General features: G+C 41.5%; 1 protein-coding gene across 1 annotated transcript; it reads left to right on the top strand.

The window, feature by feature from the left end:
- The first annotated feature begins 1,824 nt into the window (after positions 1 to 1,824).
- Positions 1,825 to 25,304, top strand: CILK1 (ciliogenesis associated kinase 1). Its single transcript, XM_075708584.1, has 14 exons — positions 1,825 to 2,132; positions 4,831 to 5,089; positions 6,983 to 7,037; positions 8,521 to 8,642; positions 10,641 to 10,720; positions 13,119 to 13,251; positions 13,721 to 13,892; positions 14,432 to 14,599; positions 16,935 to 17,231; positions 18,325 to 18,515; positions 19,163 to 19,314; positions 20,702 to 20,830; positions 22,601 to 22,714; positions 23,180 to 25,304. The coding sequence occupies exons 2-14, from the start codon at positions 4,989 to 4,991 to the stop codon at positions 23,332 to 23,334; spliced, it is 1,869 nt and encodes a 622-aa protein (XP_075564699.1). The 5' UTR covers positions 1,825 to 2,132; positions 4,831 to 4,988; the 3' UTR covers positions 23,335 to 25,304.
- Positions 25,305 to 27,005: the final 1,701 nt, after the last annotated feature.

Here is a 27,005-nt window from a genome sequence, read left to right on the forward strand (position 1 = left end):
CCAGTACCTTACCGCAAACGTTTTTAAGAGCAGAGGGAGGCGTGTGCGTGTGCCGGCGTCGGGCCGGCGAGGGCTCCCGCTTGGGTGCTGGGGCCGGCGGCGGCAGCGCAGCTGAGGTTTTGTGATGGGTGGTTGTCGATGCGACTGGTTATATTTAATGCTGCTTCTCGTTTGGGGTTGGAGTCCAAGCTGCTGGGCTTTTCTCCCGCCTGGGTGTGCCTCTTCTTGTGGGAATGAAGAAGCCGCGTCTCCAGCAACAGAAAAACAGGGTGCTAGGGCTGTCACTGGGCCCGGTGCTAGCGTGTGTCGCTGCACCTGAGATGTAATAGGGATGGCTTAAAAGCAGAAATCTCTTTTGAGTACGTGTGCACTGCTCCCGCTGGCATCACTGAGAGTCATGCATGGCCATAGGAGAGAATCTCACTCCTTTTATAATTTTTTCAGTCTGAGAAATGTGAAGACAAGCCTCTATTGAGATGGCGGCTGTGGGGGACTGGGCATCCAGAGCTTTCTGGAGTTCCTTCACACCTTTTTTAACGAATGTCTTCTCAAATAAGTGTATTTCACTGTGGGATTCACTGATGCAAAATCCTCCCCGAGGGGAGGAGCGGCATGCGCTGTGCTCCTGAATAACGCCAGCTCACCCCGTCTTGCAAACCCCGGGAAATAACTCTGTGCTTGACTTTTAAAACCTCAGTGAGTAAGTGTAAAAAGAAGCAAAGGCTTACTGAACCATTATTACTGTCAGATCTGATGCTCAATTGCTTGAGGCCAATTTTTTTTGTTCCTTATTTCCCTTTTTCTGCCCCCCCCTCCCCCCCAAGTGTTAACCGGACCCTGCCAGAGGCAGGGAGAGCTGCTGGTGCTGAGGCTCGGGAGGCTCGGGCCCTCCAGCAGCGGTTAAAATGTCGTATTTTTGCCATTTGTTCACAATTTGGTATTTCTGCATTCCTGCTTTGTTATTTAAACTCCTCGCGGGGGTGTGAGAGAGGCCAGTCATCAGGGGATTTTTATCATTTTTTTTTAATTACGTTAAAACCCAGCTCAGCCGTAATCCCCTCTCCGGCAGCCGTGCTGCCGCTCCGCCGGCTCTTGCCTCTCCCCGCGACAGCCGCCCGCTTTTTGGGGGCCGCTAACCCCCCTCCCCGCGGCTGAGGCCTCGCCGGCGAGGCCCGCGGGCCCCCGCTGCCCGCCCGCCTGCCTGCGAGGGGGCCGGCCGGGCGGCGCGGAGGGGAGGGGAGCGGCGCCGGCCCAGCCGCCCGCTGTCGTGGGGCCTTATCCCCCCGCGGGGAGCCCCGCCGCCGCCGGGCGGGGAGCGGCCGGGGCGGGGGGCGCGGCGGGCCGCGCCATGGGCTCGGCGGCCGGCGGCGCCCTGAGCGAGGCCGGCGGCCGCCGTGGGCTGCAGCTGGGCCGGGGCGGCTCGGGGAGCGCCAGCGGGCAGCGGCGGCAGCCGGCGGGGCCGGGGCGCCGCCATTAGGGGCCTTTCGCGCGGCTTCCGCAGGCCGGGCCTCGGCTGAAGCAGGGGGAGGCCGTGCGCCCGGTACCCTGAGGTGCGCCGCCAGTGAGTACCGCGGGGCCCGCTCCCGCCCGCGGCGGGGAGGGGGGAGAGCAGTTCTGCGGTAAAATCAATGACCGGAGCGGGGTTACTCGCGTCTGCCGGGGCTGGAAACCGGCCACGGCCTCGGCGTGAAGGCCGGGCGGGAGCCGCCACCCGGCCCGCGGTGGCGGGCGGGCGCCGGGCCCCGTGGCTCGCCCCCCCACCAGCTGGCAAACGCCGCCGGGCCCTCCTGCTGCCGAGGGGCCGATTCCCCCCGCTGCCCCCTGCCTTGGCGATCGGCTTCGGGGCACCCCCCAAGCCTTTTCACTGGCAAACGTAAGCAGCGGCCGCTGGGACAGCATGGATTTAAACCCGCGGCTTTAAACCGCGCCTTTCTCTGTGCAACCTACGAGTAACACCTTCAGGTTATTGCTAAAGCACAGCGCAGCGCAGATTTTAAAAGGCACTTGCTGATTGTTTACTGTTTGCGTTTCTCAGCTGTGGCAGAGAGTGAGCCAGTTTCGCTTTCAGTTCTCAGCGCTGAAGCCCTTCAAACGGGAGAGGATACTTACTTAAAGCATACATAAGCGAAATAGTAAGTTTGAGTCAGAAAATAGTCTTGACGCATTAAATTCGGCTTGCTTTTCAAGGGGCTTTGCTGGTTGTTTTACGTGGGAAGAAACGTTTATAGGTGAGGCGGAGTCCAAACACGGTGTTACGGTATGGTGAAAATAAGGCTTTTACTTTTTTCTATTTAGTATCGACACATTCACTCCAAGATAGTTTTGCAGTTTGTATTTACATCCTCTAACTATGTGAATTTGCCTAGATTGTAGTTCTAGACTAGATTATACATGTTGTAGCTCTGCAAACGGCTTGTCAGAGACTTGTGCTCTTTTTAGTGATTTCAGTGGGACTCTACTTAGGTGAAACAGTCTGCAGGCTAAGGTTTAGTTTCTTCCCGTAGCTGAAAGTGAGAGATAGTAGGTGTTAAGGACAGAACATAAATCTTGCAAAGTAAAATAAGTTTTTAAAAACAACTTTGCTATTAAGCTCAACAAGAAATAGTACTGATTTAGTTAACCCAAGAAGACTTTATGTAGTTCAGTGGATTTTCATACAGGTGGATTTGTGCTTCCATAGGAGCCTTGTTAACTTCTGTGCATCCTGGCATGTTTTTTAATATGTGTTCCCCACTGAAATCTGTATTTTTTGACACTTTTTTCTTCTCTAGGTTCTTTGCCTCCCCTTTATGCCTCAGAAATATTCCAGTTCATTTGTCTGTTTTGGTCACGTTCGATAGCAGAGCTGGAATCGCAAAGATTTCTTACAAGTTGTGTGAAAATCGGAGGCTGTGGAAAGGAGAGGGGCTTAAATTACTGTCCCAGTAAGGAGTAGGCAGTTATGTTCACCACTTCATCTGTTCAAGAGACATCAGACAAACGGTGGTCTGTCCATGATAGCCATTGGGGATTATTACTAGCAATGTCACGTGCTAGCAGTTATGCATCTTTTGGTTTGCTGTGGTTATCAAATATGAGGTAAAGATGCTCCTCCACTCTGCAGTCACAGTCCCCTGGGAAGGGATATGTGAACGGTAAGCCAGGGGCAGCATAATGGTCTGTGAACTGTAAGGCATCTGTTACAATTTCAGAAATCTGTCATTAGGGGAGTATGTGCTGAAAAATCCACAAGTCCCATGTGTTTCAATTTGAAGTTCCTGTATGAAATTATCTGTTTGGATACTGATAAATACTACATTTTCAGACTAGGAGACCATGCAAGGCTTTGTTATTGTTTGAAGTTTTCACCAAGGATCTGAGTAAAGGCCTGGGAGCCAAGGCTTCTGAGTTGCCATCCAGTCATTGACCAGCTGGAGTAACCAGAGCTTTTTAACCTGGATGCAGAACACTGCCTAAACATAGCTTTATGCTATGCAGGTGCACAGCCTGAATACCAGCCAAAAAGAAACCGGTCCTCCAAAGTGCCGTTCTTATGGACAGGCTCTGTGTTCCTTGGCAAGTAGTACAAAATGAGGGATGAGGTCTCTAAGGTGCTGAATTGTGGTTCTCTGTAGTAGTGTGTGGAGAGAAATGGGTACTGCTAGAGGGCAATTTCTCCTGCCTGAGGTGCTGCCCAGTGTCTAAGATAGTGTTAGAGAGACGCTGTTTCTTTTTCATACATGATGTGTAAAATTGCTAAAAGGTATATTAACATCATATTTCCTAATTTTTGTTTGTTCCTGTATTAGTGTTAGTGGGACTAATAGGCTTAGAAGACTGAAAACAAGGGATCTTCACAACATCTGGCATCTACAGGATTGTGGCTCTGCACTGATGTCAGTTCAGAGTTTAAGCAGCGTAATCCCGTTACTCTTAAAATCATAATTTGGCTTTGTGGAATAGGGCAAGATGGAGGAGAGATTTAAGACTGCTACAAAAAAACCCTGTGGAAATGTAGTTCAAATGTAAAAGTCACTAGCCGTGAATATTGCTGTCCTCTTGGAGAAAAAGAGAATGCAGGGATCAAACCCTCATTGCAGGGAAGTTCTGTGTTATTCCAAATGTATGGTTAATTTATATAGAAGAGATCACATTTGTTCTAAAGTGTAGGAAATACTAGCAACAATTAGATTAAATGAAGGAATAAGAACTTTTTTTTGCTTTGTTATCTAGCATTCTGTTGTTCATGCAGTGTCAGGACAAAAGGTCAGATAGATAATCTGATGTAGCCACTACTTCTAGAGCCTGATTCATGCTTAGGGCTACTGTAGTGAAATACATTTGGTCTTATCTGACATGAATATAGTATTCTTCCTCTGAAGACTTGCTTTAAGGGAATACACATGGCTATATCTCTAGCATAGGACCTTACAGAAAGTCAGAAAATTGGTTTGTTTTAACTGATGACAGTACAACTTGTGAGACGGTGACTTACATGTCTGACAATTTGGCTTGAATAGATTCCCTCCTGTCTTAGTGTAATGCTTCATTTTTCCGATAGCAAAGTATTTTCCCCAAGCTATGAGACTTTATCCTCTGCTTTTAGTAATAGTTTCTCCCATTAGGGCCGCCTGCAAGCTTGCTGTAAAGTACCTCTAGCTTTAGCATAAGAGTGGATTTGGGGAACGTACCCAGTTACATTCAGGTACAGGCTGGCCCTTTCTGGCGAGAGACCCAGACAAGTGTTTGTGCATAGTTTACAAGGAGTATCTCTTGGAGGAGAATGGAGTCTGCAAACAAGCAACCTCAGAAGCATACAGAAATCAAATGGATTATGTTCTGTGCTTTCAGACCAAAGGCTAAGTCTTGAAAACATGATTCCTGCAACTGTTCACACTGTCCTGAGTGCTCTATATTTATGCTGCCACAGAAAGAACTGGTTACATTCGGAGGAGAAACACAAGAAACACTAAGGACTGAAATGCGCTTGCAGCTAGAGTATCCTCATCATGAATAGGTACACAACTATCAGACAGCTTGGTGATGGGACCTACGGCTCTGTCCTCCTAGGGAGAAGCATTGAATCTGGAGAGCTAATAGCCATTAAAAAGTAAGTATTTTCATTTGTTACTTAACAGTAGATAGTCCAGGTTTTTCCATTCTGTGGTCCACATCACTTGGTCATGCTGGTTTGACAACTTCACATTCCACACAACATTTGTATTTGGGCAGCATGCAAAGCTCAAGTTCCTTGTATCCTCCAAAGCCCCAGCAGAAGATAAAGAAGGTGAGATCTGTAGGCTTGCTGTAACAGTCCTCTGCTACTGTGTGCAGTCAAACATGTATTATGTACATTATTTAGGGTATTCCGCAATGCTCCTTGGGAGCCTGCAGACCCTTCCCTGCTGCGTATATGGAACATAGATTTCATGGCCCAATTTCCAGTGTAATGTTAATACTGCAGTGATAATTAACACAATGGATCTCATTGTCCATTATCTGTATCTATATGCTGTTACGTATTGGTCTTTTCAGCTTAAGATTTTGTTAAGATTCCTTGAGAAATCCACTTGATTTTTCTCTGCTGCTTCAGCAGTGACCTCAGTTTGTAAATGGCTTATTTGTCCTAGTTGTGGTAAGAGGCAGCTGTAAAGCATTGCAGGCACCTTCCTGAAATACCAACCATGACCCAGGGACATAGTTGTCAAAAGAGCTTTCAGTACAATGCTGTTTTGTATGAACAGTCAATAGCTGGCTTTAGCAACTTTCGAAGTCCCCTGTGCTGAGGGTATTTTTCCCTGTATCAAACCTTGCCAGAGGCACCTTTGATTTTCATTCTGCAACATGGTAGAAACTCAAAAATTTCAGAACAAACCAGAAGATGGTACTTTCTTAGCTTATACGTTAATGTCAATCCATTATTATGAACAGAAATGGCCTGGTGGCTCAACGCACAAGACAGTAACTGCAAAAACACTACTTAAAAAAAAAAAAAAATTCCAGACCCCCTTCACAAAATGAAGGGCTTGTAGTTCTTAAGCTATTCTAATTCTAAGAGCTGATTCCAAACTGGAAACTTACTACAATAATAAGTAATACTGAATTAGTATTAAAGTCTGACAAAGACTCAGATCTTCCAAGGGTGCCTAGCTCACTCTGAATCCAGACTTTAAGCAGTTGGGTATTTTTGTAAGTTTAATCTGTGTTCTTCTCTGTGTGTGTGTGTGCACGTGTGAGCCTTTGTCCTGTTGATCCTAAAGCATGGAGTTATGTGTGAAAGAACTGAGTCATAATCAAAATGCACATGAACAAATAGGACCATAAGTTACACACAAATACTATGTTCAGAGTTATATTCTGGCTTAGGAAAAAACAGATCTGCCATGCAGTTTGTTTCTGTTAGAGCAGAGTTGCTTATAAGCTTGAAATGAAAGGCAGAATTTGGAAAGCAGTTGGCATGATAGATGCAGCTCGCAAGGGAGGGAGAAACGTGGGGATCAGTGGACACTGAAAAATGAAGAAATACAACTTAGAGGGGAAAGGTACTGAAATTACAGAGAAATCAAAATATGGAGAAGAGGAACAAGAAGAATATGCTAAAATTGGAGACCCAGCGAAGCGGTTTAATTTGGTCTTCATTAGATTTGTTTCAAAACTTAGTCTGAGTTGTTCATAGCTGTCGTAACCCTTGTCATTTTTACAATTAGACTCGACTCCGCCACATTGTATACTGGAAAGAAAAATAGCATGCCCTGACTTGTTGAAGGCTCTGAAATTTTTGCAGCAAGATATATACACAAAAAAAAGCAATCCTGTGTAATAGTAATGGTTTCAATTCTATTAGAGTGTACCTTGTCTAGAGATGTAAAGTTTTCTGACAAAGGGGATAACATGTTGTATTTTGATGGAAGAACTGAATTGTTAAGATGTAGTGAGACTTACGGGTCTAAGACCAGCTGATGTTGACCATGTATTAATCATTTTTTTCCCTCTATTATTGTAGAATGAAGAGAAAGTTTTATTCCTGGGAGGAATGCATGAACCTTCGAGAGGTTAAGGTACTTCTTTCATTCAATAGTTGACTTGAAATTAGAGGATCCCTGTCACATTTTGGGGTAACATCAAATTCTTTCCACCTCTTATCAAAAACTCCCCCCAACATGAGCTGTGGCATATGGCATTACCGTTGTGTTTCCTGGCTCTGCATTTGAACAGGGTGTCCATAGTCTCATAAAAATTCTTACTAAAATTCTGCAGTCTTACAAAAAAAATTATTTGGTTGTAGAGAGCTGCTTCCTCCTTGCAGTAAGTGGTGAGTGAGTGGGAGCGCTTTCCTATCACAAAACCTGGAGTTGATTGATGTTTCTTTTTCAGAGCTTGAGAACACATGCCCTTTGCTCAGCAGTAACCTTTGTACATGCACTTGTTTCAGGGTAGTTGGTTTGGGGAAAGACATTTGGTATGAAATTCTGACACCAGCAAAGCTTTAGGGGTATGTTCTAAGGACCACCCTTAGTTCTAGTCCATGCTATCATTGTTGCAAACATGCAGAAAACCTAGGTCACTTTTCTTACTTGGTACTGTGTTGCTACAGCAAGAATGAATGTAGAACACACTGAAAATCTAAAAAGAAGGGAGAAGGCCCAAGTATGCTGGTTTTGGCTGGGATACAGTTAATTTTCTTCGTTGGATTTGTGCTGAAAACAGTGTTGATAATACAGGGATGCTTTAGTTACTGCTGAGCAGTGCTTGCACAACCATATGCCTTCTCTGTTTCTTACGCTTCCCTGCCAGCGAGTAGGCTGGGGCTGGGCAAGAGGCTGGGAGGGGACACAGCCAGGACAGCTGACCAAAGGGATATCCCACAGGACATTGTGCTCAGCAGCGAAAGCTGGGGGAAGGAGGAGGAAGGGGGGACGTTCGGAGTGATGGCGTTTGTCTTCCCAAGTAACCACTACATATGACGGAGCCCTGCTTTCCTGGAGATGGCTGAACACCTGCCTGCCGATGGGAAGCAGTGAACGAATTCTTTATTTTGCTTTGCTTGCGTGCACAGCTTTTGCTTTACCTATTAAAATGTCTTTATCTCAACCCACAAGTTTTCTCACTTTCTGCCCTTCTGATTCTCTCCCCCATCCCACCAGAGAGGATGAGCGAGCTCAGTTGCCCACCGGGGTTAATCCACAATACCAAGGAAGAATTTCCAGGGTTATATTTAGTCCTGAGTCTAACCTGACTGTTGCTAGTGCAAGTACAAGAAGAGTATGAATTCTGCTAGTAGGAAATTACTTAGAGAGAAAATGCAATTGTTTTGGTGCCTACTGTGGTGCTGGATAGCTGGCTTTTGAATGACCAGTGCATTAAATTGATACATATACCATGTATGTATCTGTTAATACTTGTCTTTGCCCTCAGAGCTGTCTGATTATTTAAAATATTGAAGAATTTTTGAAGCCATGTCTTCTGCATCAGTGAAGTAGTTTTTTCTTTTTCATTAGAGTAAGACCCTTGTAAAATCCTGTTTGTATTTTCTGTTTCTAGTCTTTGAAGAAATTAAACCATGCCAATGTAGTAAAGCTGAAAGAAGTTATCAGGGAAAATGATCATCTGTATTTTGTGTTTGAATACATGAAGGAAAATCTTTATCAGTTAATGAAAGAAAGGTATGTAGCAGCATCACCCATTCCTGGTATAATTACTTGCATAATGTGCTTCTAACACCCCTGTTACTTTTCAAAGGACTTTGGATCAGTTGTTTAGGCTTAGATCACTATGGCTTAAAGCTGTGTGCTGCAGTAGGAGCTGTGGCTGTCACTTTTGAGCATATCCCAAACGTTTTAGTGAGAGTTTCCAGTGTCTCTTCCCAGTTTAGCAGGGCAGATAAGTAGGGCACTCTTTTGAGAGTTAGGAACTGTGGACTTTTAACAGCCCTCATGCTGAGGAGGCAGTGAACCTAGAACTCTTGATTTCCAGGTAAGTACTCCAACCAGCAGTGCTTTTTCTATTACAGGGTGGTATCACCACCTCTTCTGTTACTTCCTCAAATAAATGAATAAATAAAAAGTGGTTGAAACAGTAATCGTGAGGGGTCAAATTCGGGATTACTTCTAGGAATTTTTTTTCCTGGCAATTTGAACTGGCATGTCCAAAGACTGCCTATTTTATTTGTCAGCATTCTCAATAAAATCTAGCTTCTTGATGTTTGCTGGAGCATTAATAAGTCTTAATTTTAGCCTTTGGGCCATGATAGCATCCTCCAGAGGATAATTTGGGGCAAAATAACTCCTTGCTTTGAATTGTTCTCTGAGGAGGCCATTTTCTTTATATGGACCGTAGAATCAGCCTGGGAGATGACAGTGATCTTACTTGATTTAATGAAGTAAGGTTATTGTTACAATATATCTCTGTGAATATGACATAAAATACCTTTTTAAGCATAAAAGTACTTATTATGCATGCACAGGTATAGAACAACTTTAAATTGGGCACATATATGGATGCTGATTTTTAATTATATGAAATGATGAACCTTGAGAAAATGGTTCAAGTGGGTAATATACAAACCAATTATCTTAGGAATTTCTTAGAAATGCTTGATTTATCCTACCTTCTTATCAGAACAAAAAGGGCAGATGTCTGTGAAAGTGTGCTACACATCATATTCTCTACGGTTTAGCTAGGCCTTGAACTGGTTAGGCATTGTATAAATCAAACCTTTAAGAATGTGATTTATTTGCTTAAGTCTTAGTTAAAATTGCCAGTCTTGCTGGAAGGGACTGTAGAGGAAATACGGCTTTCTTTATGCTGTAATTAAAAAAATAAGCAAGCAAATATGAAAAGCTGACTCTAGTAGCTGATCTCACTTTTGAAATATGTGATGGTCAGGTTTTTTGAGAGGAATCAAGCTCAGGAAATTGAATAAGGCCCAGGCCATCTTCTTCATTCACTGTTAGGCTCTTTCTGAATAAAATTGTCACTGATTTCCACTGATTTCCACCCCAGCCCATCTCTGCTGCGTTTTGGCGTGCGCAGAGGCAGCTGGTACAGAGCTCTTTGATCCGAATCCTCTGTTGGTAAGAGGGGCTATTACTAAACCGTCTGCCGTGGCTGATCTTCTCGCCTGAGTATTATGAGAAGAGCCTCTTGTTTTCAATGGTAGCAGATGAGACTGTTTTCTCAGATAGCAGAAGAGAAGCAAGTTAGATAACATCTCACATCAGCTGTTAGATAATAACAAGGGACAGTGACAAGTATGGCTTGTATATGCTCTAGAAGAGAGGCCAGAAGAAACTGTGCACGAAGAGCACTAAATTAACATGAACCCATACTGTCTTGAGCATAGCATGCCTTGTGACCTGTAGATGTTAAGGTTTGTTCAGTTTGGCCAATTTTCTTCTTTTTTTTCTTTTATTTCTTTCCTTTTTTTAATTCACTGTCCCACATAGCCTTAATATCATGTCATATAGTCTTAATATAGTGTAATGCGGCAGTTCTGCAAATACTGTGTAAATTTTATTGGAGAAGTAAACTACATGAGAGTGCCTAAAATATATCTAGCAGTTTTATTGTCATTGTTACCTTTTATCTTTGGTTCATTAGATAGGATAAGCTAATGTGTGAACTTAATCACTAATATTTATTTCTTCCCTTTTATCCCACAGAAACAAACTGTTTCCTGAGTCTACAGTTAGGAATATTATGTATCAAATCCTGCAAGGGCTTGCATTTATCCATAAGCATGGTAGGTTATGTTTTAGCTGTAAACATTTTGAATTACAGCAAGATAGTGTCTGTATAAGTTTTTTTAATGAGTATACTAAGACTTACATTACTGACTTTAGTAAAGGGAGTGATCAAAAGAATGGCAGTATATGAAAGATTCAGATTACTGAAAATACCTGTATTTTATAGTTGCCTGATATTTTAGTCTGGAGGTTTGCTCAGTTCCTTTCTGTAGATTTCTACTTTCTCAAACTGGCAGCTGGCCACTTTCTAAAACTCATCTGATGTTAATGGACACATTTCTTGATAGATTTAGAGGTCCCCTGAGACTGAGTATGAAGGAAAAATTACTCTTTTCTCAAGGTACACAGATACCTGAATAAAACACACGTTCTCTGTAAGATACACTTAAAGCAATAAAGTCTGAGTAACAGACAGCTTTCATTGCATGGCCTTCCAACTAATTTTTACAGTAATGATAAAAGCTAAAGCTGGTGTACCAGCCGGTAGCAACAAGACCCACTTAACTAATAAAAAAATTACTTATTTTAGTGATAACTTCCTCGCAATGTTTTGCTACCTTCTGCAATTCTGCTTGCTAAATGCACTGTAGTGTGTGTTGGTGCTCAGCCCTCGGGGTTGTCAGAAGAGAGCTAACATCAGTAGCCAAAGTCCTGGAAGTGAAAGGCTTGTAGGACCAGCGTTTCAGTTCACTTGAAGAACACATTTAACTTTGTTTTGCAAAACATTTTCAAACTAATGGCTTTATTCTGTATTCTGATGGGGCTTGGATACTCTTCTGAAACCAAACTAGAAATTCCAGTGTGTTCCAGTGAGATACAAAGTATTTAAAAACATAAAAATAATATGATTTATTTGCAAAAATCTAAGCCACCATTTAAAAAAAAAATTGTCAAATGGATCTCAACCTTTCAGAATACCTTTTACTGCTGTTTAACTTACTATAGCTGTTAAAGAACAATTTTATGTCAAAACTGTCTTGTTCACTGATGTGCTAGACATTAGGCTTGGCAGATATTTCTGCCAAGATGTTGCAAATCTGTAGTTACAAAGAGCTAGAAATTCTGAAAGCTAGAATTTCTGCCAGAAAGCCTGGCAGGATGGTCTTGTGGCTCACAGTGTAAGACTGGGTGTCCCAAGATGCTCTCTGCAACACTTTTGGAAAAATCTCATGAACCTTTTTCCCCCCCACCTCTATTTCTCTATTCTGCTCCTGTATGGCATAGAAATGCTTGTAAAGTAAACTTTTTATGTTCTTTGTCCATCCAGACTCTTAAGACTTATCGATTGCTCTTTTTACAAGTTTGCCATGAAATAAATTGCCTCAAAAGCGTTCTGTTGGTGCATTGCATGTCTGTGCAGCAAAATACAGAAGTGATTGTACTAAATGCCAAAACCAACCTTGATTGCTCTGTCTGGTACCTTCCATAAAGAGGCAGTAGTTTAAGCTGGCACCAGAACATCTACTTAATATCCCTAGGAAGGACATAATCTGCTGGTTGGTAGAAATCTACAGCACTATGTCTTCAATGCTGTCATGCATTAATCTAACAAACAGAAGTTAATATACTGGACAATGTAGATACATCCTTTGTGAAAGTTTATCCTGTTGTCTGTGGGAACATACTCAAGGCCATGGAAAAAAATAAGCATGTTGGAACGTCTCTGAAAAGGAGGTCATAAAGCTCTATTAAGGTACTACAGAGGGAGCTGCATACAGGAAACAGTGGTCTCAGATGCTTGCAAGAAAGAAGTGTAAGGACAAGTTTTCCAGACTAAGGGTGGAAGCAAATTTCAGAGGCAGTAGTCAGTAATATTCTAGCCCTCTTCTCTCATTTGTATTGAAAGAGCTCTTGCCAAATGCTCATTTGTCATCAAGTTTTGCTGAATGCAGATAGCACTAAAAAAACATGCTGAGTTCCTCTCTCTGATAGGGTGATCAGTAACTGAGTGCTTGCAGATTATTATGTTCTCACATGTAAAAACGAGTTTCAAAGTGCAAAAAAGTACCTCGTGTTTTAATTTTTATGCTGTTTAAAAGAACTTCTGAAGTGATTTTTTTTGATGTCTTCAGTGCAGTTTCCAACACAATTAGAATGAAACTAACATTACAATGGTGTAAATTTTTTTTATGTTAAAGAATTGGCACTTGAAAGGGAGCTGACTGAATGCTCTGAATCATTATAAGATAGTCAACTTGTGTATACTGTTCTTCACAGTCTGACTGAACAACCATTATAATGACTAGCTTTGTTGATGATACAAGACTTTGAACTCTGTGTTGTACTATTCACGTTTCAGCAATAATAACTAAAGCAAAACAATCCAGGTAGAAAATAAAGGCTGCAGCTAGGGGTGGCATTGCGATGCACATCAATATTTCATTTGAATTTTAGGGTTCTTTCACAGAGACTTGAAACCTGAAAACCTCCTTTGCATGGGGCCAGAACTTGTGAAAATAGCAGACTTTGGCTTAGCCCGAGAAATCCGATCTAGACCTCCTTACACTGATTATGTATCCACAAGATGGTAAGTGCTAGTATTCGCCTACGTTGTGTGAAACTTACAGTCAAGCCTTTAAAGAAGTAAAGTATTAAATTTGTGCTGAATGTAATACCACTTTTGATGCCTCCTCTTTCTGAAACTTTTATTTAAGCTTGGCATAATTCAAAAAGCTTCAGTTAGTACAAGGCAGTTTACAGATGGCAGCAGCACAGGAACAAAGAGGGAGCCTGATAAGGCAGGTGGGACATGCTGGGATTGCTGCATGTCAGGAAGGCATAAGAGGGCTTACAAGAGCTTATGTAGGTTTTAATTCTTCATTCCAGAAAAAAAAAAAAAGAAGTCTTATGTATAGGAAAGGAGAGGGTAGGAGCTTTTTAAGGAATGTTTGCTCTTAACAGCAAGAAATGAAGAGCTGAATGGTTTAATGTATATCTGTTTGAATTGTGTTGATTGTTAGGATTTGTTTCTTTTTTTTTCTCTCTCTCTCTTATAGGTACAGGGCTCCTGAAGTCCTTCTGAGATCCACCAGCTATAGTTCTCCAATAGATATTTGGGCTGTTGGTTGTATAATGGCAGAAGTTTACACACTGAGGCCTCTCTTCCCAGGCACCAGTGAAATTGATACTATATTCAAAATTTGCCAAGTCTTGGGGACGCCAAAGAAGGTAGCTAAAGTGACATTCCACACTGCAATAATACTAGTGGCGTTCTACGATACAGAATGACAGAAAATAATCAGTTTTCATGCTTACTGCTATTGTGTGGTATTGATCGCAGATATAGTAAACTAAATTAAAACTTATTTTCTGTGAAATAAACATTATGTACTTATGCTATAAAACCTGACATTTGGAGGAGGAGAAATAGACTCCTGAACAGCAAAGAAAGTCATTAGACTGTGACTTCATTAGGCAGAAATTTCACTTTCTCTTGCATATTGCGTATAAACCTATGGTTTAAGAGGCTAGAAATTGGAATTGTGGCAAGACTCCTATCTCCTGATTCCATTTGTGCCTTTGACTTGGTCGAATGTAAAGTGAAACTTGCATCTCACCGGAGGTTTGAGGTTTCTAGTGAAATCTTTAGTATAGTCTAGAGTAAGCTGGGCACAGTCTATTACTGATAGGAGAATATATGCTAGTGTACTTAGGCACTATGTTTTACAGCTAAACTTTCTTTGTGATTGGAAATCTCATTCTTCCAGAACGACTGGCCCGAAGGCTATCAACTTTCAGCCTCCATGAATTTTCGCTGGCCTCAGTGTGTACCTAACAACCTAAAAACCCTCATACCTAATGCTAGCAGTGAAGCAGTGCAGCTCATGAGAGACATGCTGCAATGGGACCCCAAAAAGCGGCCAACAGCTAGTCAGGTTTGTTTTTCTTTTCTTTTTTCTCACATCTGCAGATGACGCTCGCTTTCACTGCGAGACACCTTTTATAAACAGTCATTTAACAGTTGCTCAGGGGTGTGGTTCTTAGAAGGGAGAAGAGCAGAAGCGAAGAACAATTTGCAAGACAAAGGGGAGCAATTAAAAGAGAGTAATCCATCTTTTGCATGCAACATCAGCTGCATGGGGTGTGTACTCAATGATCAAATGTGTGACTGCAGTGTGTATAAGTACATCTGAATTAAGTATAATCCAGTCACTGCGAGTAGCAGCAGAGTGAAGGTGGGATGTATGGCTGAAGGCTGTGATGCGTTCTTTCATTGCTATTGATACGTGCCACAGAATCATGGAATGGTTGAGGTTGGAAGGGGCCTCTGGAGGTCATCTGGTCCAGCCCCCCTGCCCTAGGCAACATGTGCCAGTGCTCAGTCACCCTCACAGTAAAAAAGTGTTTCCTGATGTTCAGAGGGAACCTACTGTGTTGCAGTTTGTGCCCGTTGCCTCTGGTCCTGTCACTGGGCAGCACTGAAAAGAGCCTTGCTCCATCTTCTTTGCAGCTTCCCTTCGGGTATTTGTATACTTTGATAAGATCCCCTTGAACCTTCTCCAGGCTGAACAGACCCAGTTCTCTTAGTCTTTCCTCATATGTGAGGTGCTCCAGTCCCATAACCATCTTCGTGGCCCTTCGCTGAACTCTCTCATTATGTCCATCTGTCTCTTCTGCTGGGGGGCCCAAAACTGGACACAGCACTCCACGTGTGGCCTCACCAGTGCTGAGGAGAGGGGAAGGATCTCTGCCCTTGGCCTACTGGCAACACTCCTGCTCATGTAGCCCAGGATACTGTTAGCCTTATTTGCAGCAAGGGCATACTGGTTGCTCATGTTCAACTTGGTGTTTACCAGGTCCTTTTCTGCAAAGCTGCTTGCCAGGTGTTTGACCCCAGCATGTGCTGGTGCATGGGGTTTTTGCTGCCCAGGTGCAGGACTTGGTATTTCCCCTTGTTGAACTTGATGAGATTCCTGTCAGCCCATTTCTTCTGTTGAGGTCCCTCTGGGTGGCAGCATGACCCTTTGGTGTTATCAGCCACTCCTTCCAGTTTTGTGTCACCAGTGATCTTGCTGAGGGTGCACTCTGCACCACCACTGACATCATCTGGGCCTGGCCATTCAGTCAGCTTTCAATCTGCCCCACTGTCTGCTCATCCAGCCCAGTGTTGCCTGGATAAAGCTAGCTTTTGCAAGGCAGTTTGCAGGGCAGTCTCAGCTCAGTTGTGCTGTAGATATGTCCCAACATCCTGTACATAAGTGTAGCCCAAGCCATCACTATTGTACATATAATGGTCCGATTGATGATGTTGGTGGTAGCCACTGATTTCAGATATCAGTACCGTAGTGGTAGTACCCAACTAATGAAATGAGCAGGGCACCTTTTGAAAAACAGATGTGATTATGAGTTCAAATCTGACTTGACTTCAGTAGGACCATAGCTGAACCTTTGTGATTATATCAGACCTTCGGTACAAATTGTAATAGAAAGCTTTAAAGCTAATTAAAGCAGTTAAAAAGTAAATAGATGAAGAACTGTCAAAGGTAATGAAAAGCAAAAAATACTGACTATAACTTGGTATTAAGAGCTGTTAACAAATGTTTTGCAGTAAGGTACAAATACAGTGAGGAATCTGAGCTTTTAGAAGCTTTTTGCAGCGAGAGGTCTTTGGGGAGGGAAGATAAGTATACCTGAAACAGCAAGATGGGCAGAGATGAATTGCCTTTACTGACAGCTCCTTAATTACTTGTAAGGCAGGATAAAGATAGTTTTACCAACATGTCTTCCAAAAAAGAGAGAGGCTAATTTTCATAAGGGTTATATTTCTTTCACTTGATTCAGTCCTGGAACTGGAGAATGAAAGAGATGGGATGTCTCTGGGGTCATTCCAGTCTTGCTGGCTGAATCTGCAATGACGGGTGTGCACGTTTGCACATGCACATGCACACACACACATGAAGAGACAGTACATAATGAAACATGCCTCTAGATGCAATGTACCTAGTTAAGTATCTTACTTCTGCAGAACCTTTTCCTTCTGTGCGAGTTGACAGAGGATTTGATAACTTGGTATCTGTTGAAACTTTACTTCTATTGCAGCATTATTCTGAAGTGGGTTGTGCTTACTAGAATCTAGTGTTGAGAGATGGGTCTTCTGCTGTTTCCCACCCCAGAAAAAAGGAAATAAAATTTGTACCGTCACATAGGGCTAGGGTGAGTTAAAAATTTTGGTTTCCTGAGTTGGGTCCTAACATCTTCATTATATTTTAGGCACTTCGATATCCATACTTCCAGGTTGGGCATGCCCTGGGCGTTCAGGAACTGGGGAAACAAAAGGAACTGCATAATAAATCATCTCTGCATATTAAACCTGTCCCTCCAGCACAACCCCCTCCAAAACCTCACACCCGCATTTCCTCGAGGCCTTTTCAACAAAGCCAGTCTTCTCAGCGCTTGGTGTACCCATATAAGACAGACAACTCTGGGACTGAGCACGGTAACTACTTACAGGAGGACAAGTCTAACCAGGTTCTTCTGCCTGCAATTCACAATAAGGTTCCTCAGCAGGTAAAGGTCCATCTAGCATAAGATACACTTCCTGATATACTGGCTGATTTTTCCTTAATTGTATTTCTTTTTCTTGTTCTCTTTCAAGGTTCTTATACTTTACTAAAAGGACAGGAAATGAGAATAAAGAATAGTTACAACTTTCTGCTAGAAACTAGAAGTTACTCTGTTGAAATCTAAATCCAATTGCTATAAAACAAGCAAGTCGATTTCTCATTTCAGAGCCATTTTATGCTTTCCTTTGTTGTAAAGCACCACTTAAATGATGACACTGTGATTTTGTACGAGTAAAAAGGATGTACAGTGGTCAGAATATTAATGGGATTGATGTCAGAGAGGAAAGTATTAAGCTAAATAGTATTGAAATGAGGGGGAGGGGGGCTATTTCCTTCATCCATTTAAGGCATCCAGTTTATGTGATTGAGAATAATAGTCCCTTTGGGCTTCCATACTGGCCATGGAAAACAACAGAGTCTTCTTTCAGCATAAGAACCTACCATTTCTGTTGATTATACAAGAAGAAGGCTGGATTCATAAGATGGGTAGCGAGAGCAGACAGCACGAATGCTGCTGCTGCTAAGAGATCAGTCTTAAGCAGGGTCTGTACTGGCCATGTACAGAGAGACACAAGGTTGAAATGTACTGATGAGCTTAAATGGCTGAAGAGACACAAATTTGTATCTGTGCTGTCCTGTAAGAAAAATATGTTTTATAAGTGTCTAGGCACAGGCTTGTATAAACATGAACATGCATGCAGTTTGTACTCCCAAGATGGGTCAAGAAATAAAAATTGAGCATGAGCTAATTGTTTGGGAGGTATGAAATAGAAACAGAATTGGAATTGAGACCTAAGAAATTTATTATTCTGTCAGTGCAAGATACTTTATTACAGGATGAAATGCAGAAGAGATGTTATAATGTCTACTGGCTACAGATCGTGTTCTTAGCATGTTTAATGAAAAATTAGGATTCTGTTGTTACAGCTCTACTACCACTATTACTCTTTGAGACAGAAAAAAAAGTCCTCTTTGTTCCTGTCACCTGGTTTATGGTGTAAGTGCGTGGGTTTGTTTCTTTTCACTCTTCGTAACAGAAAACGTCTGCTGGGACTGAGAATATAAATGGTGAACTTAAACCAAAAACTAGGCGAAGATGGGGACATCTTGCTAGAACAGTGAGGGCTTCTGAAGACTGGGATGACTTGGAAGACCTTGATTTCAGCTCTTCTGTCATGAGGATGGACTTGAAAAACAAGAAGAGGCAGAGTGATGAAACTCTTTGTAGGTAAGTTGGTTTCTTTTATGTCCATGTGCTATTTGGTCTTATTTCCTTAGGCTTCGCCTCTTTTTTCATAATGTTGCTCTTTATGCTTTCTGTGGATCTAGAAACATATATCCAGGCTGGTAAAGAACATGCAGCTTGTCTCTCTTCTGCTTTGCCTTGGCTGCTTGTTGAATGCTGAGCTTTGAATTGCAGCGCGTATTTTGATGGACAGTGCACCCTTCTATATAATTCCTTGTTCATTTTTCCCCACTGGAAAAGATGCTTAGCTTAAGTCTTCCCAAGTTATCTTTGAATATATACTTTCTGTTTCACATACGAACCCTTTTGATATATTCCACGCGTATAAACTCTTTTGGATGACTCTAAGCTGCAGTTTCCATAGATTATACGCAGTAGAGAAAAACTCACTGAGTGATTTATAAAAACTTTAAAAGTAATGAGTAAGGGAACTAGAAGCACCAATCTGATTTTCAGGGGCACTTCTATGGCTTCATGCTGAAAATATTCCCTGTTGTCTGTGTGTTTATGCTGTAGCAAACATAGTATGAGGAAATGATTCCTGGAGATGGGATGGAGATGAGAAGGCCAACTGTGGATAAATATATGCTCTAAGAATTGGACTAAGTGTAGCAATTTTTGGGTTATAGATTTGAAAGCATTTTGGACCTGAAGCCTTCAGATGCTGTAGGCTCTGGCAGCAGTGCACCTTCCCATGTGACCTTTCCACGACAGGACACTCCCACATTGCGAGTTTCTGCAGCAAAACAACACTACTTGAAACATTCTAGGTATCTACCTGGTTAGTAAAAAATACTTATTTCTTTTTCTTCCTGTGATTCCAGCAGCAGTATGAAATAGTCATTGGTACATTAGGCTTTATCCTTTGGGCTTGTGGAGGGGAGCTACTGCTTAAAGAAAATGAGGAGAGCAAGAGCTTTGCTAATGTACATGGTCGTGATACAGACTACATTCTAGCACTCTAGCAACTGAGATAAATCCTGCTTACAAGAAGGGGAGAGGATTGTTGGTGCTGCTTCTTCCTGCTGGATGCTCTTTTATACTTTGAAGTGTGTTAGAAAATGTCTGTGAATGTGCCAAGCTATTCCCTGTTTCCCTAAGAAGGATAAGACTGGTCTTCTAGACTGGAAAAGAAAGTGTCCTATGTTTACGTCATGAGTATATAATACCACGAACAACAGAGGCTAACTAATAGTGGGAATATGCTTTGCTGTAGCTTGGAGTTAAATAGAATGGAAATCCACGTCTCTGTAGAGGAATTGCATGCCTGTCTTCATGTTAACCTCTGCTATACTGAGACCAGCACTGGGGCAGGATGAAGTACAGGAGGTGGACAGCATGTCTGCCTGTATTTAAAATGAGCTGAATATAAACATATCCTCTTTCATAATTTCTGTTTATAAAGGCAGTGTTAGCTGGTCATTCACTTGTAGTCCTAATACTTCAAAATTAAGTAAGTAAACTAGAACATGTTGTGATGGTAAACAATCTTTTTTCCTGAAACAATTTCAATTACTTTCAAATTGGATCACTTAAGTACAGTTTTGGTAGCTAAAAGTTGTGTTACTAGAGGGGGTTGTAAAACACATTGATCCCAAGCCTGCTTTTGCTTTACCATAAATTGTGAGCGCATCCTTGCATGTTAGGTACCCTGCTTAAATATTGGATGTATATTAAATGCAAATAATATGTCACATGTGAACTCTAGTGCAAACTGTTTGCACAACCTGTGGTTTCAGTAGATACACCAAAGAAGAGTATAGTACTATGAGAAATGTAATCTACTGTTATTACTCTCAGGTTATCTTGTCACTGTTAGGCTAAAAGCTGTGAAATGCTGTGTTTGATACAAAGGATAGATTTCATTTACGTAGCAAGGTTCGCCTTCTGTGACTTGATGCAAAGATCCTGTCCCTTGACATAAGCAGCCATTGATGCTAGTGGAACTACTTCCACTATTATCTTTGCAGGATTAGGGCCTATGGCTAGTCATAGCATTCCCATATGAGAGGATGGGAAGTAACCCAGAGGCGTGTTAAGAGTGAAAAGGTTTTGGTTAAGTTCACTGAACTGGACATCTGCTCTAAGATTGTGCATCAGATGGAATGAATGCAAGCCTGTGTAACAACAGAGATTTCAGTGTGGTAATTTTTGCATTTTTGCAATAGGAATAAGCACAAGGAATAACATAGTCTCCACTTCAAACAAAGAGTCTGTTCCGCCTAATCCCTGGCCCAGTTCTGGTTTGCCTGGGAAAGCTTCCGGTTTGGGAGGAAATATTAACAGGATGAATTCAGGTAAGAAGCTGTGCTTAACACTCTGAGAAAAGACAATAGGTGATGCCTCAGCAACTCGAGACAGCTGTATTTTGGGGTCACCCATCTCTAATGTATTGTCAACTCTGAAGATAATCGCTACCATGTCTGCTCTTTCTGTTGAAATCAGTTATGAGCACTGTTCCTTGGATTTGGAGACTATCTTAAACTGAAACATAGTAATTTCTTCTAATGAATCCCCAGAAGTCTGGTTTGAAGTACCACATGCGTTGAAGGTTGGACAGCTTAGGTCTGTTCAACCTGAAATACTTCATCCTGCCTTCAGTTTCCCTCGTCAGTTTTTGTAAGTCATATTTTCAAGTTTCCAAATTATTTTAGCCCAGCTGGTGCGTAAATGACTGTCAGCAGAGGAAGGAGGTCTAAATTGAACTAGCCATACACACCGCTCTTGTTATGTGAATAAAGCAAATAAAATCTATCATCTATAATAATGTCTTTTAATGGATACTGTTTAAAATAGTGAAATAATTGTAGCTTTAAAAAATTCAGACAAAAAGCAAAACTCTTCAATTTTTCTTCTTCAGGTTTTTGGGGCATTTGGTATTTCAGGTATTTAATCCCTATTATTTGATTTGAAGAAATGAATGTGTAGATTTTTACATTAGATTTTACCAGATATACTTAAACATGATGATGTTTCTAGATTGTATCTATGTATTTCCTCTCTAAATCTTTCTTGGCTTCAGGTTTTCATGTGATGTTACGGTTCTGCAGTGCAGTACTTGTTTTGCATATGTTGTTATGAAAATGTTTGATTGAGAAGATTTCTGCTGAATCTTGGCCCAAAGAAACATTTTGGGCCTTTAGGAACTCTGGTTTAAAAAATAAAAAACTTAAAATTTTGGATGTAATTTAATCAGAAAATTGTTCTTTAAAGATTCAAGATGGGAGGATGTTGTAAACGGCTAAACTACATGAGAACCTTTATATACGTAGCACATGTCTCCATCCTGGCTCTACTACAAGTTTTTGCTTCTTTTGTAGCTGTATAGGATATCATTAGATTTTTCACTTTTTTACTTATTACCATCATGTCCTACAGTATGCTTTGCCATGGCTCTACTGCTCCTAGTACATTATAGGCATATGTGCAATGGATCTGATGTGTGCATGCTAACTTCTTTAGTGTCCATCTGTGCTATGACTCCAGACTGTTTTATTTATAACTATTTTTGGTCCAATTTCTGCAGCTTATCCTACAGGTCAGTCAGATCTGTCCTGCTTATCTTAGGGACAAGTTTTGTAACTGACTTTCCAAATTTAGAACATGAATCTGTCCCAGTTTATTTAGTTGTGCTCTTACTGGCTTCAGTAAGAGCTTTGTGTAGCACCAGAGCCCCAGACTCACTGCATGGAAATCAAGAGTGAGTATATTCATAGGACCCAGTTGCTGAAAGTCAAACAAAATAATTCCAACTGGAATGCTAAGTTTTGAAAGCTTTGAGAAATCTTGAAAAAGCTGTCAGGGAGAAGCAGAAATTGCCCTTCTAAGAGTACAGTTTGTACCTGTTTTCCGTTCATCTTTAATGCAGTCTGATGCAGACAGTCTCCTGAATGCAGGTATGTAGAGGATCTGTGGATTTCTAGTGTCTTCAATGAAGTTGTTGTTTTCATCAGTCCATGATCAGGCTTGGTTTTGCATATGACCCATCAGTGCGTACCTCTGTCATCTGGTGATAGTATGGGAGATCCATTGTGTTCAGCTCAAGTGTTCCTTGCCATTTCTTTCAGGGCCCATAGGATCAAGCGGTCTAACTAGTGGTTGTATCCCTTCATTTCTGAAGAAGGAAGTAGGCTCTGCTGGGCAGAGGGTTCAGTTAGCACCAGTTGTGGATCCATCTTCTAGTAAGTATAGTACTAAACTTGTCTTGGTCCCTTGTTCATTGCTCTGGTAATGCTGCGTATATGCAGCACTGACCTACATATCTTTGCTTTACTTTATTTGTAAATATTTGACTGACCGGAACTACAGTTTGTAACCTTGCAGAACTTCATGTGGAGAAGGATTTGGTTTATTTTTATGCTGTTTATGAAATATGTGGTTTTATCCACAGCATATTTCAGTGGGACCTAGAGGTTGGTGTGAGAACTGTCACAGAATTCACACTTATCAAATCAATGATATAAATACTCCTTGTCTGATAAGATTTTAGGGATTGCATCCACTATTGTCTCACATCAGCAAATTCTGTTAAAAAAGGAGGCTTATTTCCTGAAGAAATAAGCATCTGGACCTGCACCCAGTTGCTGTTCAATGTGGACAGCTGCTCACTGAACCTTTATCTCATGGCATTTTCTTTTGCACCTTAGATTATGCTTCTCTGAAGTCAGTAAGACCCCATCTTGGACGGCCACCGTTCGAGTCACCTACAAAAAGCACACCAAGGTTAATGCCTCTCCCACCACCAGCTCAGCCGATCCACGGGCGTGTTGACTGGTCTGCGAAGTATGGTGCTCACCGGTGACGTGTGGAAATGCTCTCTGAACCAGTGCATGTTTCCCATGAAATGGTGGCTAACATGAGACAATTTGATACCATTTTATATACCTGTACATTTAAAAGAAACAGATCTTCTATGAACGAGACATTTTGAAGGGTTTTTTTTACTTTTATTTGTATTAATTTGAATGCAATCTTGTACCTTTTTGTATAAAATTGTTCTGTTATATAATTGGGTCCAGTTATTTTCATAAATCTGATACATTTTGTATATATGGCTTAGGGGGGGTTGGCATTTTTATATGATAAATTTTTATAACGAACTTTTTTAAAATTTAACTTTTTCTTTATTAGATTCAACTTTTTTATAAAAGTGGATAAAAAAAGCAAAGTGGTGCAATATTGCAGTGGAAGAGAGGTACTGAGGAAGGGGCATTCATTAGACATTTTCTGAAGTTTATGTGCTAAATGAGGCTGTATAATTTCAGTCATGCCACGTCTGGATGCCACACTTCTGTTGTCCTTTACTCATTTGCTTTGTACTGACATCAAAGGAATGAGTGACTAACAGTCTAAACTCTCCTTTGCCGTCGCTGAGAGACTGCTGAAAGTCAGTGGGAGGCTTTTTTTTTTAATTTATTTTTGCCTTTAAAAGGTTTTTGTTGGACTGCTGTCCAGCTTTCCAGCTCCATTCTTTTGCTTTACCAAATTTGGGGAATCTTCTTGTTTGGTGAAGGGTGAATAACCTTTCGCAGACCTATTTTCTGGCACAGCGCTCTTTGGTCCTGCTTCAAACTTGCTTCTTGGCATTGTTCACTATGAAACAGAATGTGGACCTACCTCTGTTAAATTCATTCAAATGTTCTCGTGATTTTTAAGGAGAAAAATCAGATTCTGTTTCTCCTTTTTTTGTTGTTGTTGGGAATATAAGATCTGAAGACATATTTAAGGCAGTATTAACAATTATAAAGCTGGTTTCAGAGTAACAAAGTATTAGTGACAGGCCAGCAGCAGAGTTCAAGGAAACAGTATCTATGCAGCTGACTTAATTCTCACAACTGTTGTAAATCACTTTCGGAAAAAGAAATCCAGAGGAAATGAGTCAGTTTAAGCTTACTTCAGTTCTTGTTCAGTTCAATACATCTTCACTTACAATGTGAAGAATATGTCAGCTTCCATAAATTAGGTCCCCAGGTTCTACTGGGAAAAATGGGGCCTTACCTGGTCCTGCTAAAAAACGTTCTGAAATTGTGGTTGACTTCACAGAAACTGATACAGCTCTTTGAAGAGCAGTTTAACTCAGTTTATAAGAGAAAATGAATTATCAGGTTATAGAGAAAAGAAAGTATCCCCATAGTCTGGTTTAAGCCTGCACTAGAAGGGAGTGCCATAGTCCAGCCATGAGCAGAAGATTCATTTAGATCACAGTCAGCATTTGGCTGTTCCTGCACCTCCTTCCACAGAAGGAGGATAAAACGGTACAGTGCTGTGGGAGAACGTCTTTTATAGCTGCGTTTTGGAACAGCACCACGAAAGCTGAAGTGTGCTGTGCAAATGCATCTTCCTGCAGAAGTGTACAGAAATGCTCACCTTTCCGAGCTCATTTTATGAAGGGATCAGGCAAGTCGTGTGACTCAAATCCAGTCTGAAGGGATGAGAGCAGGTATGGTTCTCAGCATCCGGCCGTTTTGAAGGAGCTGAATGGCTGGTGTGACAGCAAGATCCTCTCCGTGGGGTTTGCCGTCACTCACAAGGGGCAGCCGCTGTGGACTAGAGACTGGTGACGCATGCTGGCCTTTTCAGTACTTCCCACGGAGAATGTGTGGGACTTTGAGGAAACTGTACCCTGGAGTAGGCTGCTGGCTCAGTGCTACGGGGGCACTGTGAGGAGCATTGGTCACTGTTTGCTTTTATGGACTCAGTCCACAGTGAGACAGTACAAGACAAAAAGGGAACAAAAGGGTCTATGCATTTAAAAAAAGTATGCACGTGAGACTTACACATGCCAAGGACACGCTAACATGTCCAGCTACTCCGTTATTTGTTCATAGCAGGTACTAACTCCAAACCATACCTAACTGCTTCCAAAGCAGCAATGCCAATGCATAGCAGTAAAATAAAGCAGCCATTTGATTTCTAAAGCACATACTGATGGTGTCTTTGGGTAAGTGGAAAGGGAAATATGTGTATTTGTCTTAGAACTGGAAAGATAGTTGTTTCTCTTGATGGAAATAAATATCTGTATTTATGTCTAGATATCATTTAATTTATTTCATCACTGAATAATTGGTCTCAAGAGGGAACACCCCGAACCTATCCAAAGTATCCCTAGACCGAGGTAGGCAATTTAACTTCTCTGTTCCGTATGCTTAATTCCTACTGGTGGATGCAGGAGACAAACAAGTCAGGAGAACGGGCTGCTGAGGCTTGGATTCAGCCTACCTAACCGCAGGCACCGGAGCGTGAGCTCCTTTGTCGTGAGCTGACTCTTTAAACCAGTGGTGAGTGAGAAAAGAGAAATTTCGTCTCGAGAGAAATTTGGCTCACCTGAGAGCCCTCTGGAGACACCTGGGTCTCTGTGCTAAGGATGGGGACTGCTCCACGTGTTTAAAGCAATACAGGATGAATCTGAACCTGGCCTGTAATGTCTGCGCCTTTATCCAGCCCTGCAGTGGTTTTCTTGACTATAGCATTAGGTTTTGGTCAGTCCAGCAAAAAGATTAGAAAAAGACGTAGGACTTTTCTTGGCATATCTCCTCCTTTCCCAAATTAAAGCATTTTTTTTGGAAAAAAGCGAATAATCTTGATATTCAGAATCACTTCTGCTAGTTTTAACTGAGTGGGACAGAAAATTAGTTAAGTATAATGGCAGCACTTGCAGCTCAAGCAAATTCCTAATGAAGTTGGAAAAAGTTCCTTTGAGTAAAGACTGAGTTGACTGAGCTGTTTCATATTTTACTGTGCTGTCTCAGTGTGCAATACGGATATGGAAAGGTGTAGGTTTTTATTATACCGAAGTTGAGACAAGCAGCATATCTGAGAATATATCATATGTAACCTAATACTTTGTGTTTTAATATTTAGCAGCATCTTTATGCAAAATGTTTTTAGAATTTTTCTGTTTACATTTTCTCAGGCTTATGCATAACATGTAATAATGACTGTTGGAAATGAAGGAGCCTGACAGTGGACTCATTCACCTCTGTGAGCCAGATTTTTGTATAAGTATTGTGTTAAGTGCCATGATGTTAGAAAAAAAAAAAAAACCCGACCCCACGCCAGAAAACCCACTTCCATGGTACGTCCGTATCTAATAAGGCTGTTGATGGGAATAGGATGTTCCATAATGTGAGGAGGAAAACATATTGAAAGAACATTTATGAACTTATATAGAAGGAGAGGGTGGAATTGTCAGAGCGAGTAAAGAAATAATGGTTCTTGTTTATTCAGTGTTTTTGTTCAAAAATGTTAATAAATGTTTGTTTCATTCCTTCTGTGTCAAGTCTCCTGCCCAGAATAAAGTTACTCTTGAAGAAATATTGACCGACTAGAGTCTTGATCTTTTATTCAGTTTTTAATAAAAGCACTTTGGTTTGGCTTTTGTTTGTTTAGTTGTGGGTTTGTGTTTTGTTTTGTTTTGTTTTTTTTAAAATAAGCCTTAGGTTTGGTGCCTTCTTGGAGGAGTACTGCCTCCTG

Source organism: Pelecanus crispus, chromosome 3 (genome assembly GCF_030463565.1).
Source record: "Pelecanus crispus isolate bPelCri1 chromosome 3, bPelCri1.pri, whole genome shotgun sequence".
In the NCBI taxonomy this organism is placed as follows: domain Eukaryota; kingdom Metazoa; phylum Chordata; class Aves; order Pelecaniformes; family Pelecanidae; genus Pelecanus; species Pelecanus crispus.

Excerpts from the sequence above, each read along its gene's own strand:
- CILK1 (XM_075708584.1), top strand. The coding sequence starts at position 4,989 with ATGAATAGGTACACAACTATCAGACAGCTTGGTGATGGGACCTACGGC. Across the intron at positions 13,252-13,720 it reads GATTATGTATCCACAAGATG|GTACAGGGCTCCTGAAGTCC; the intron begins GTAAGTGCTAGT and ends TCTCTCTTATAG. Across the intron at positions 14,600-16,934 it reads AGCGGCCAACAGCTAGTCAG|GCACTTCGATATCCATACTT; the intron begins GTTTGTTTTTCT and ends ATTATATTTTAG.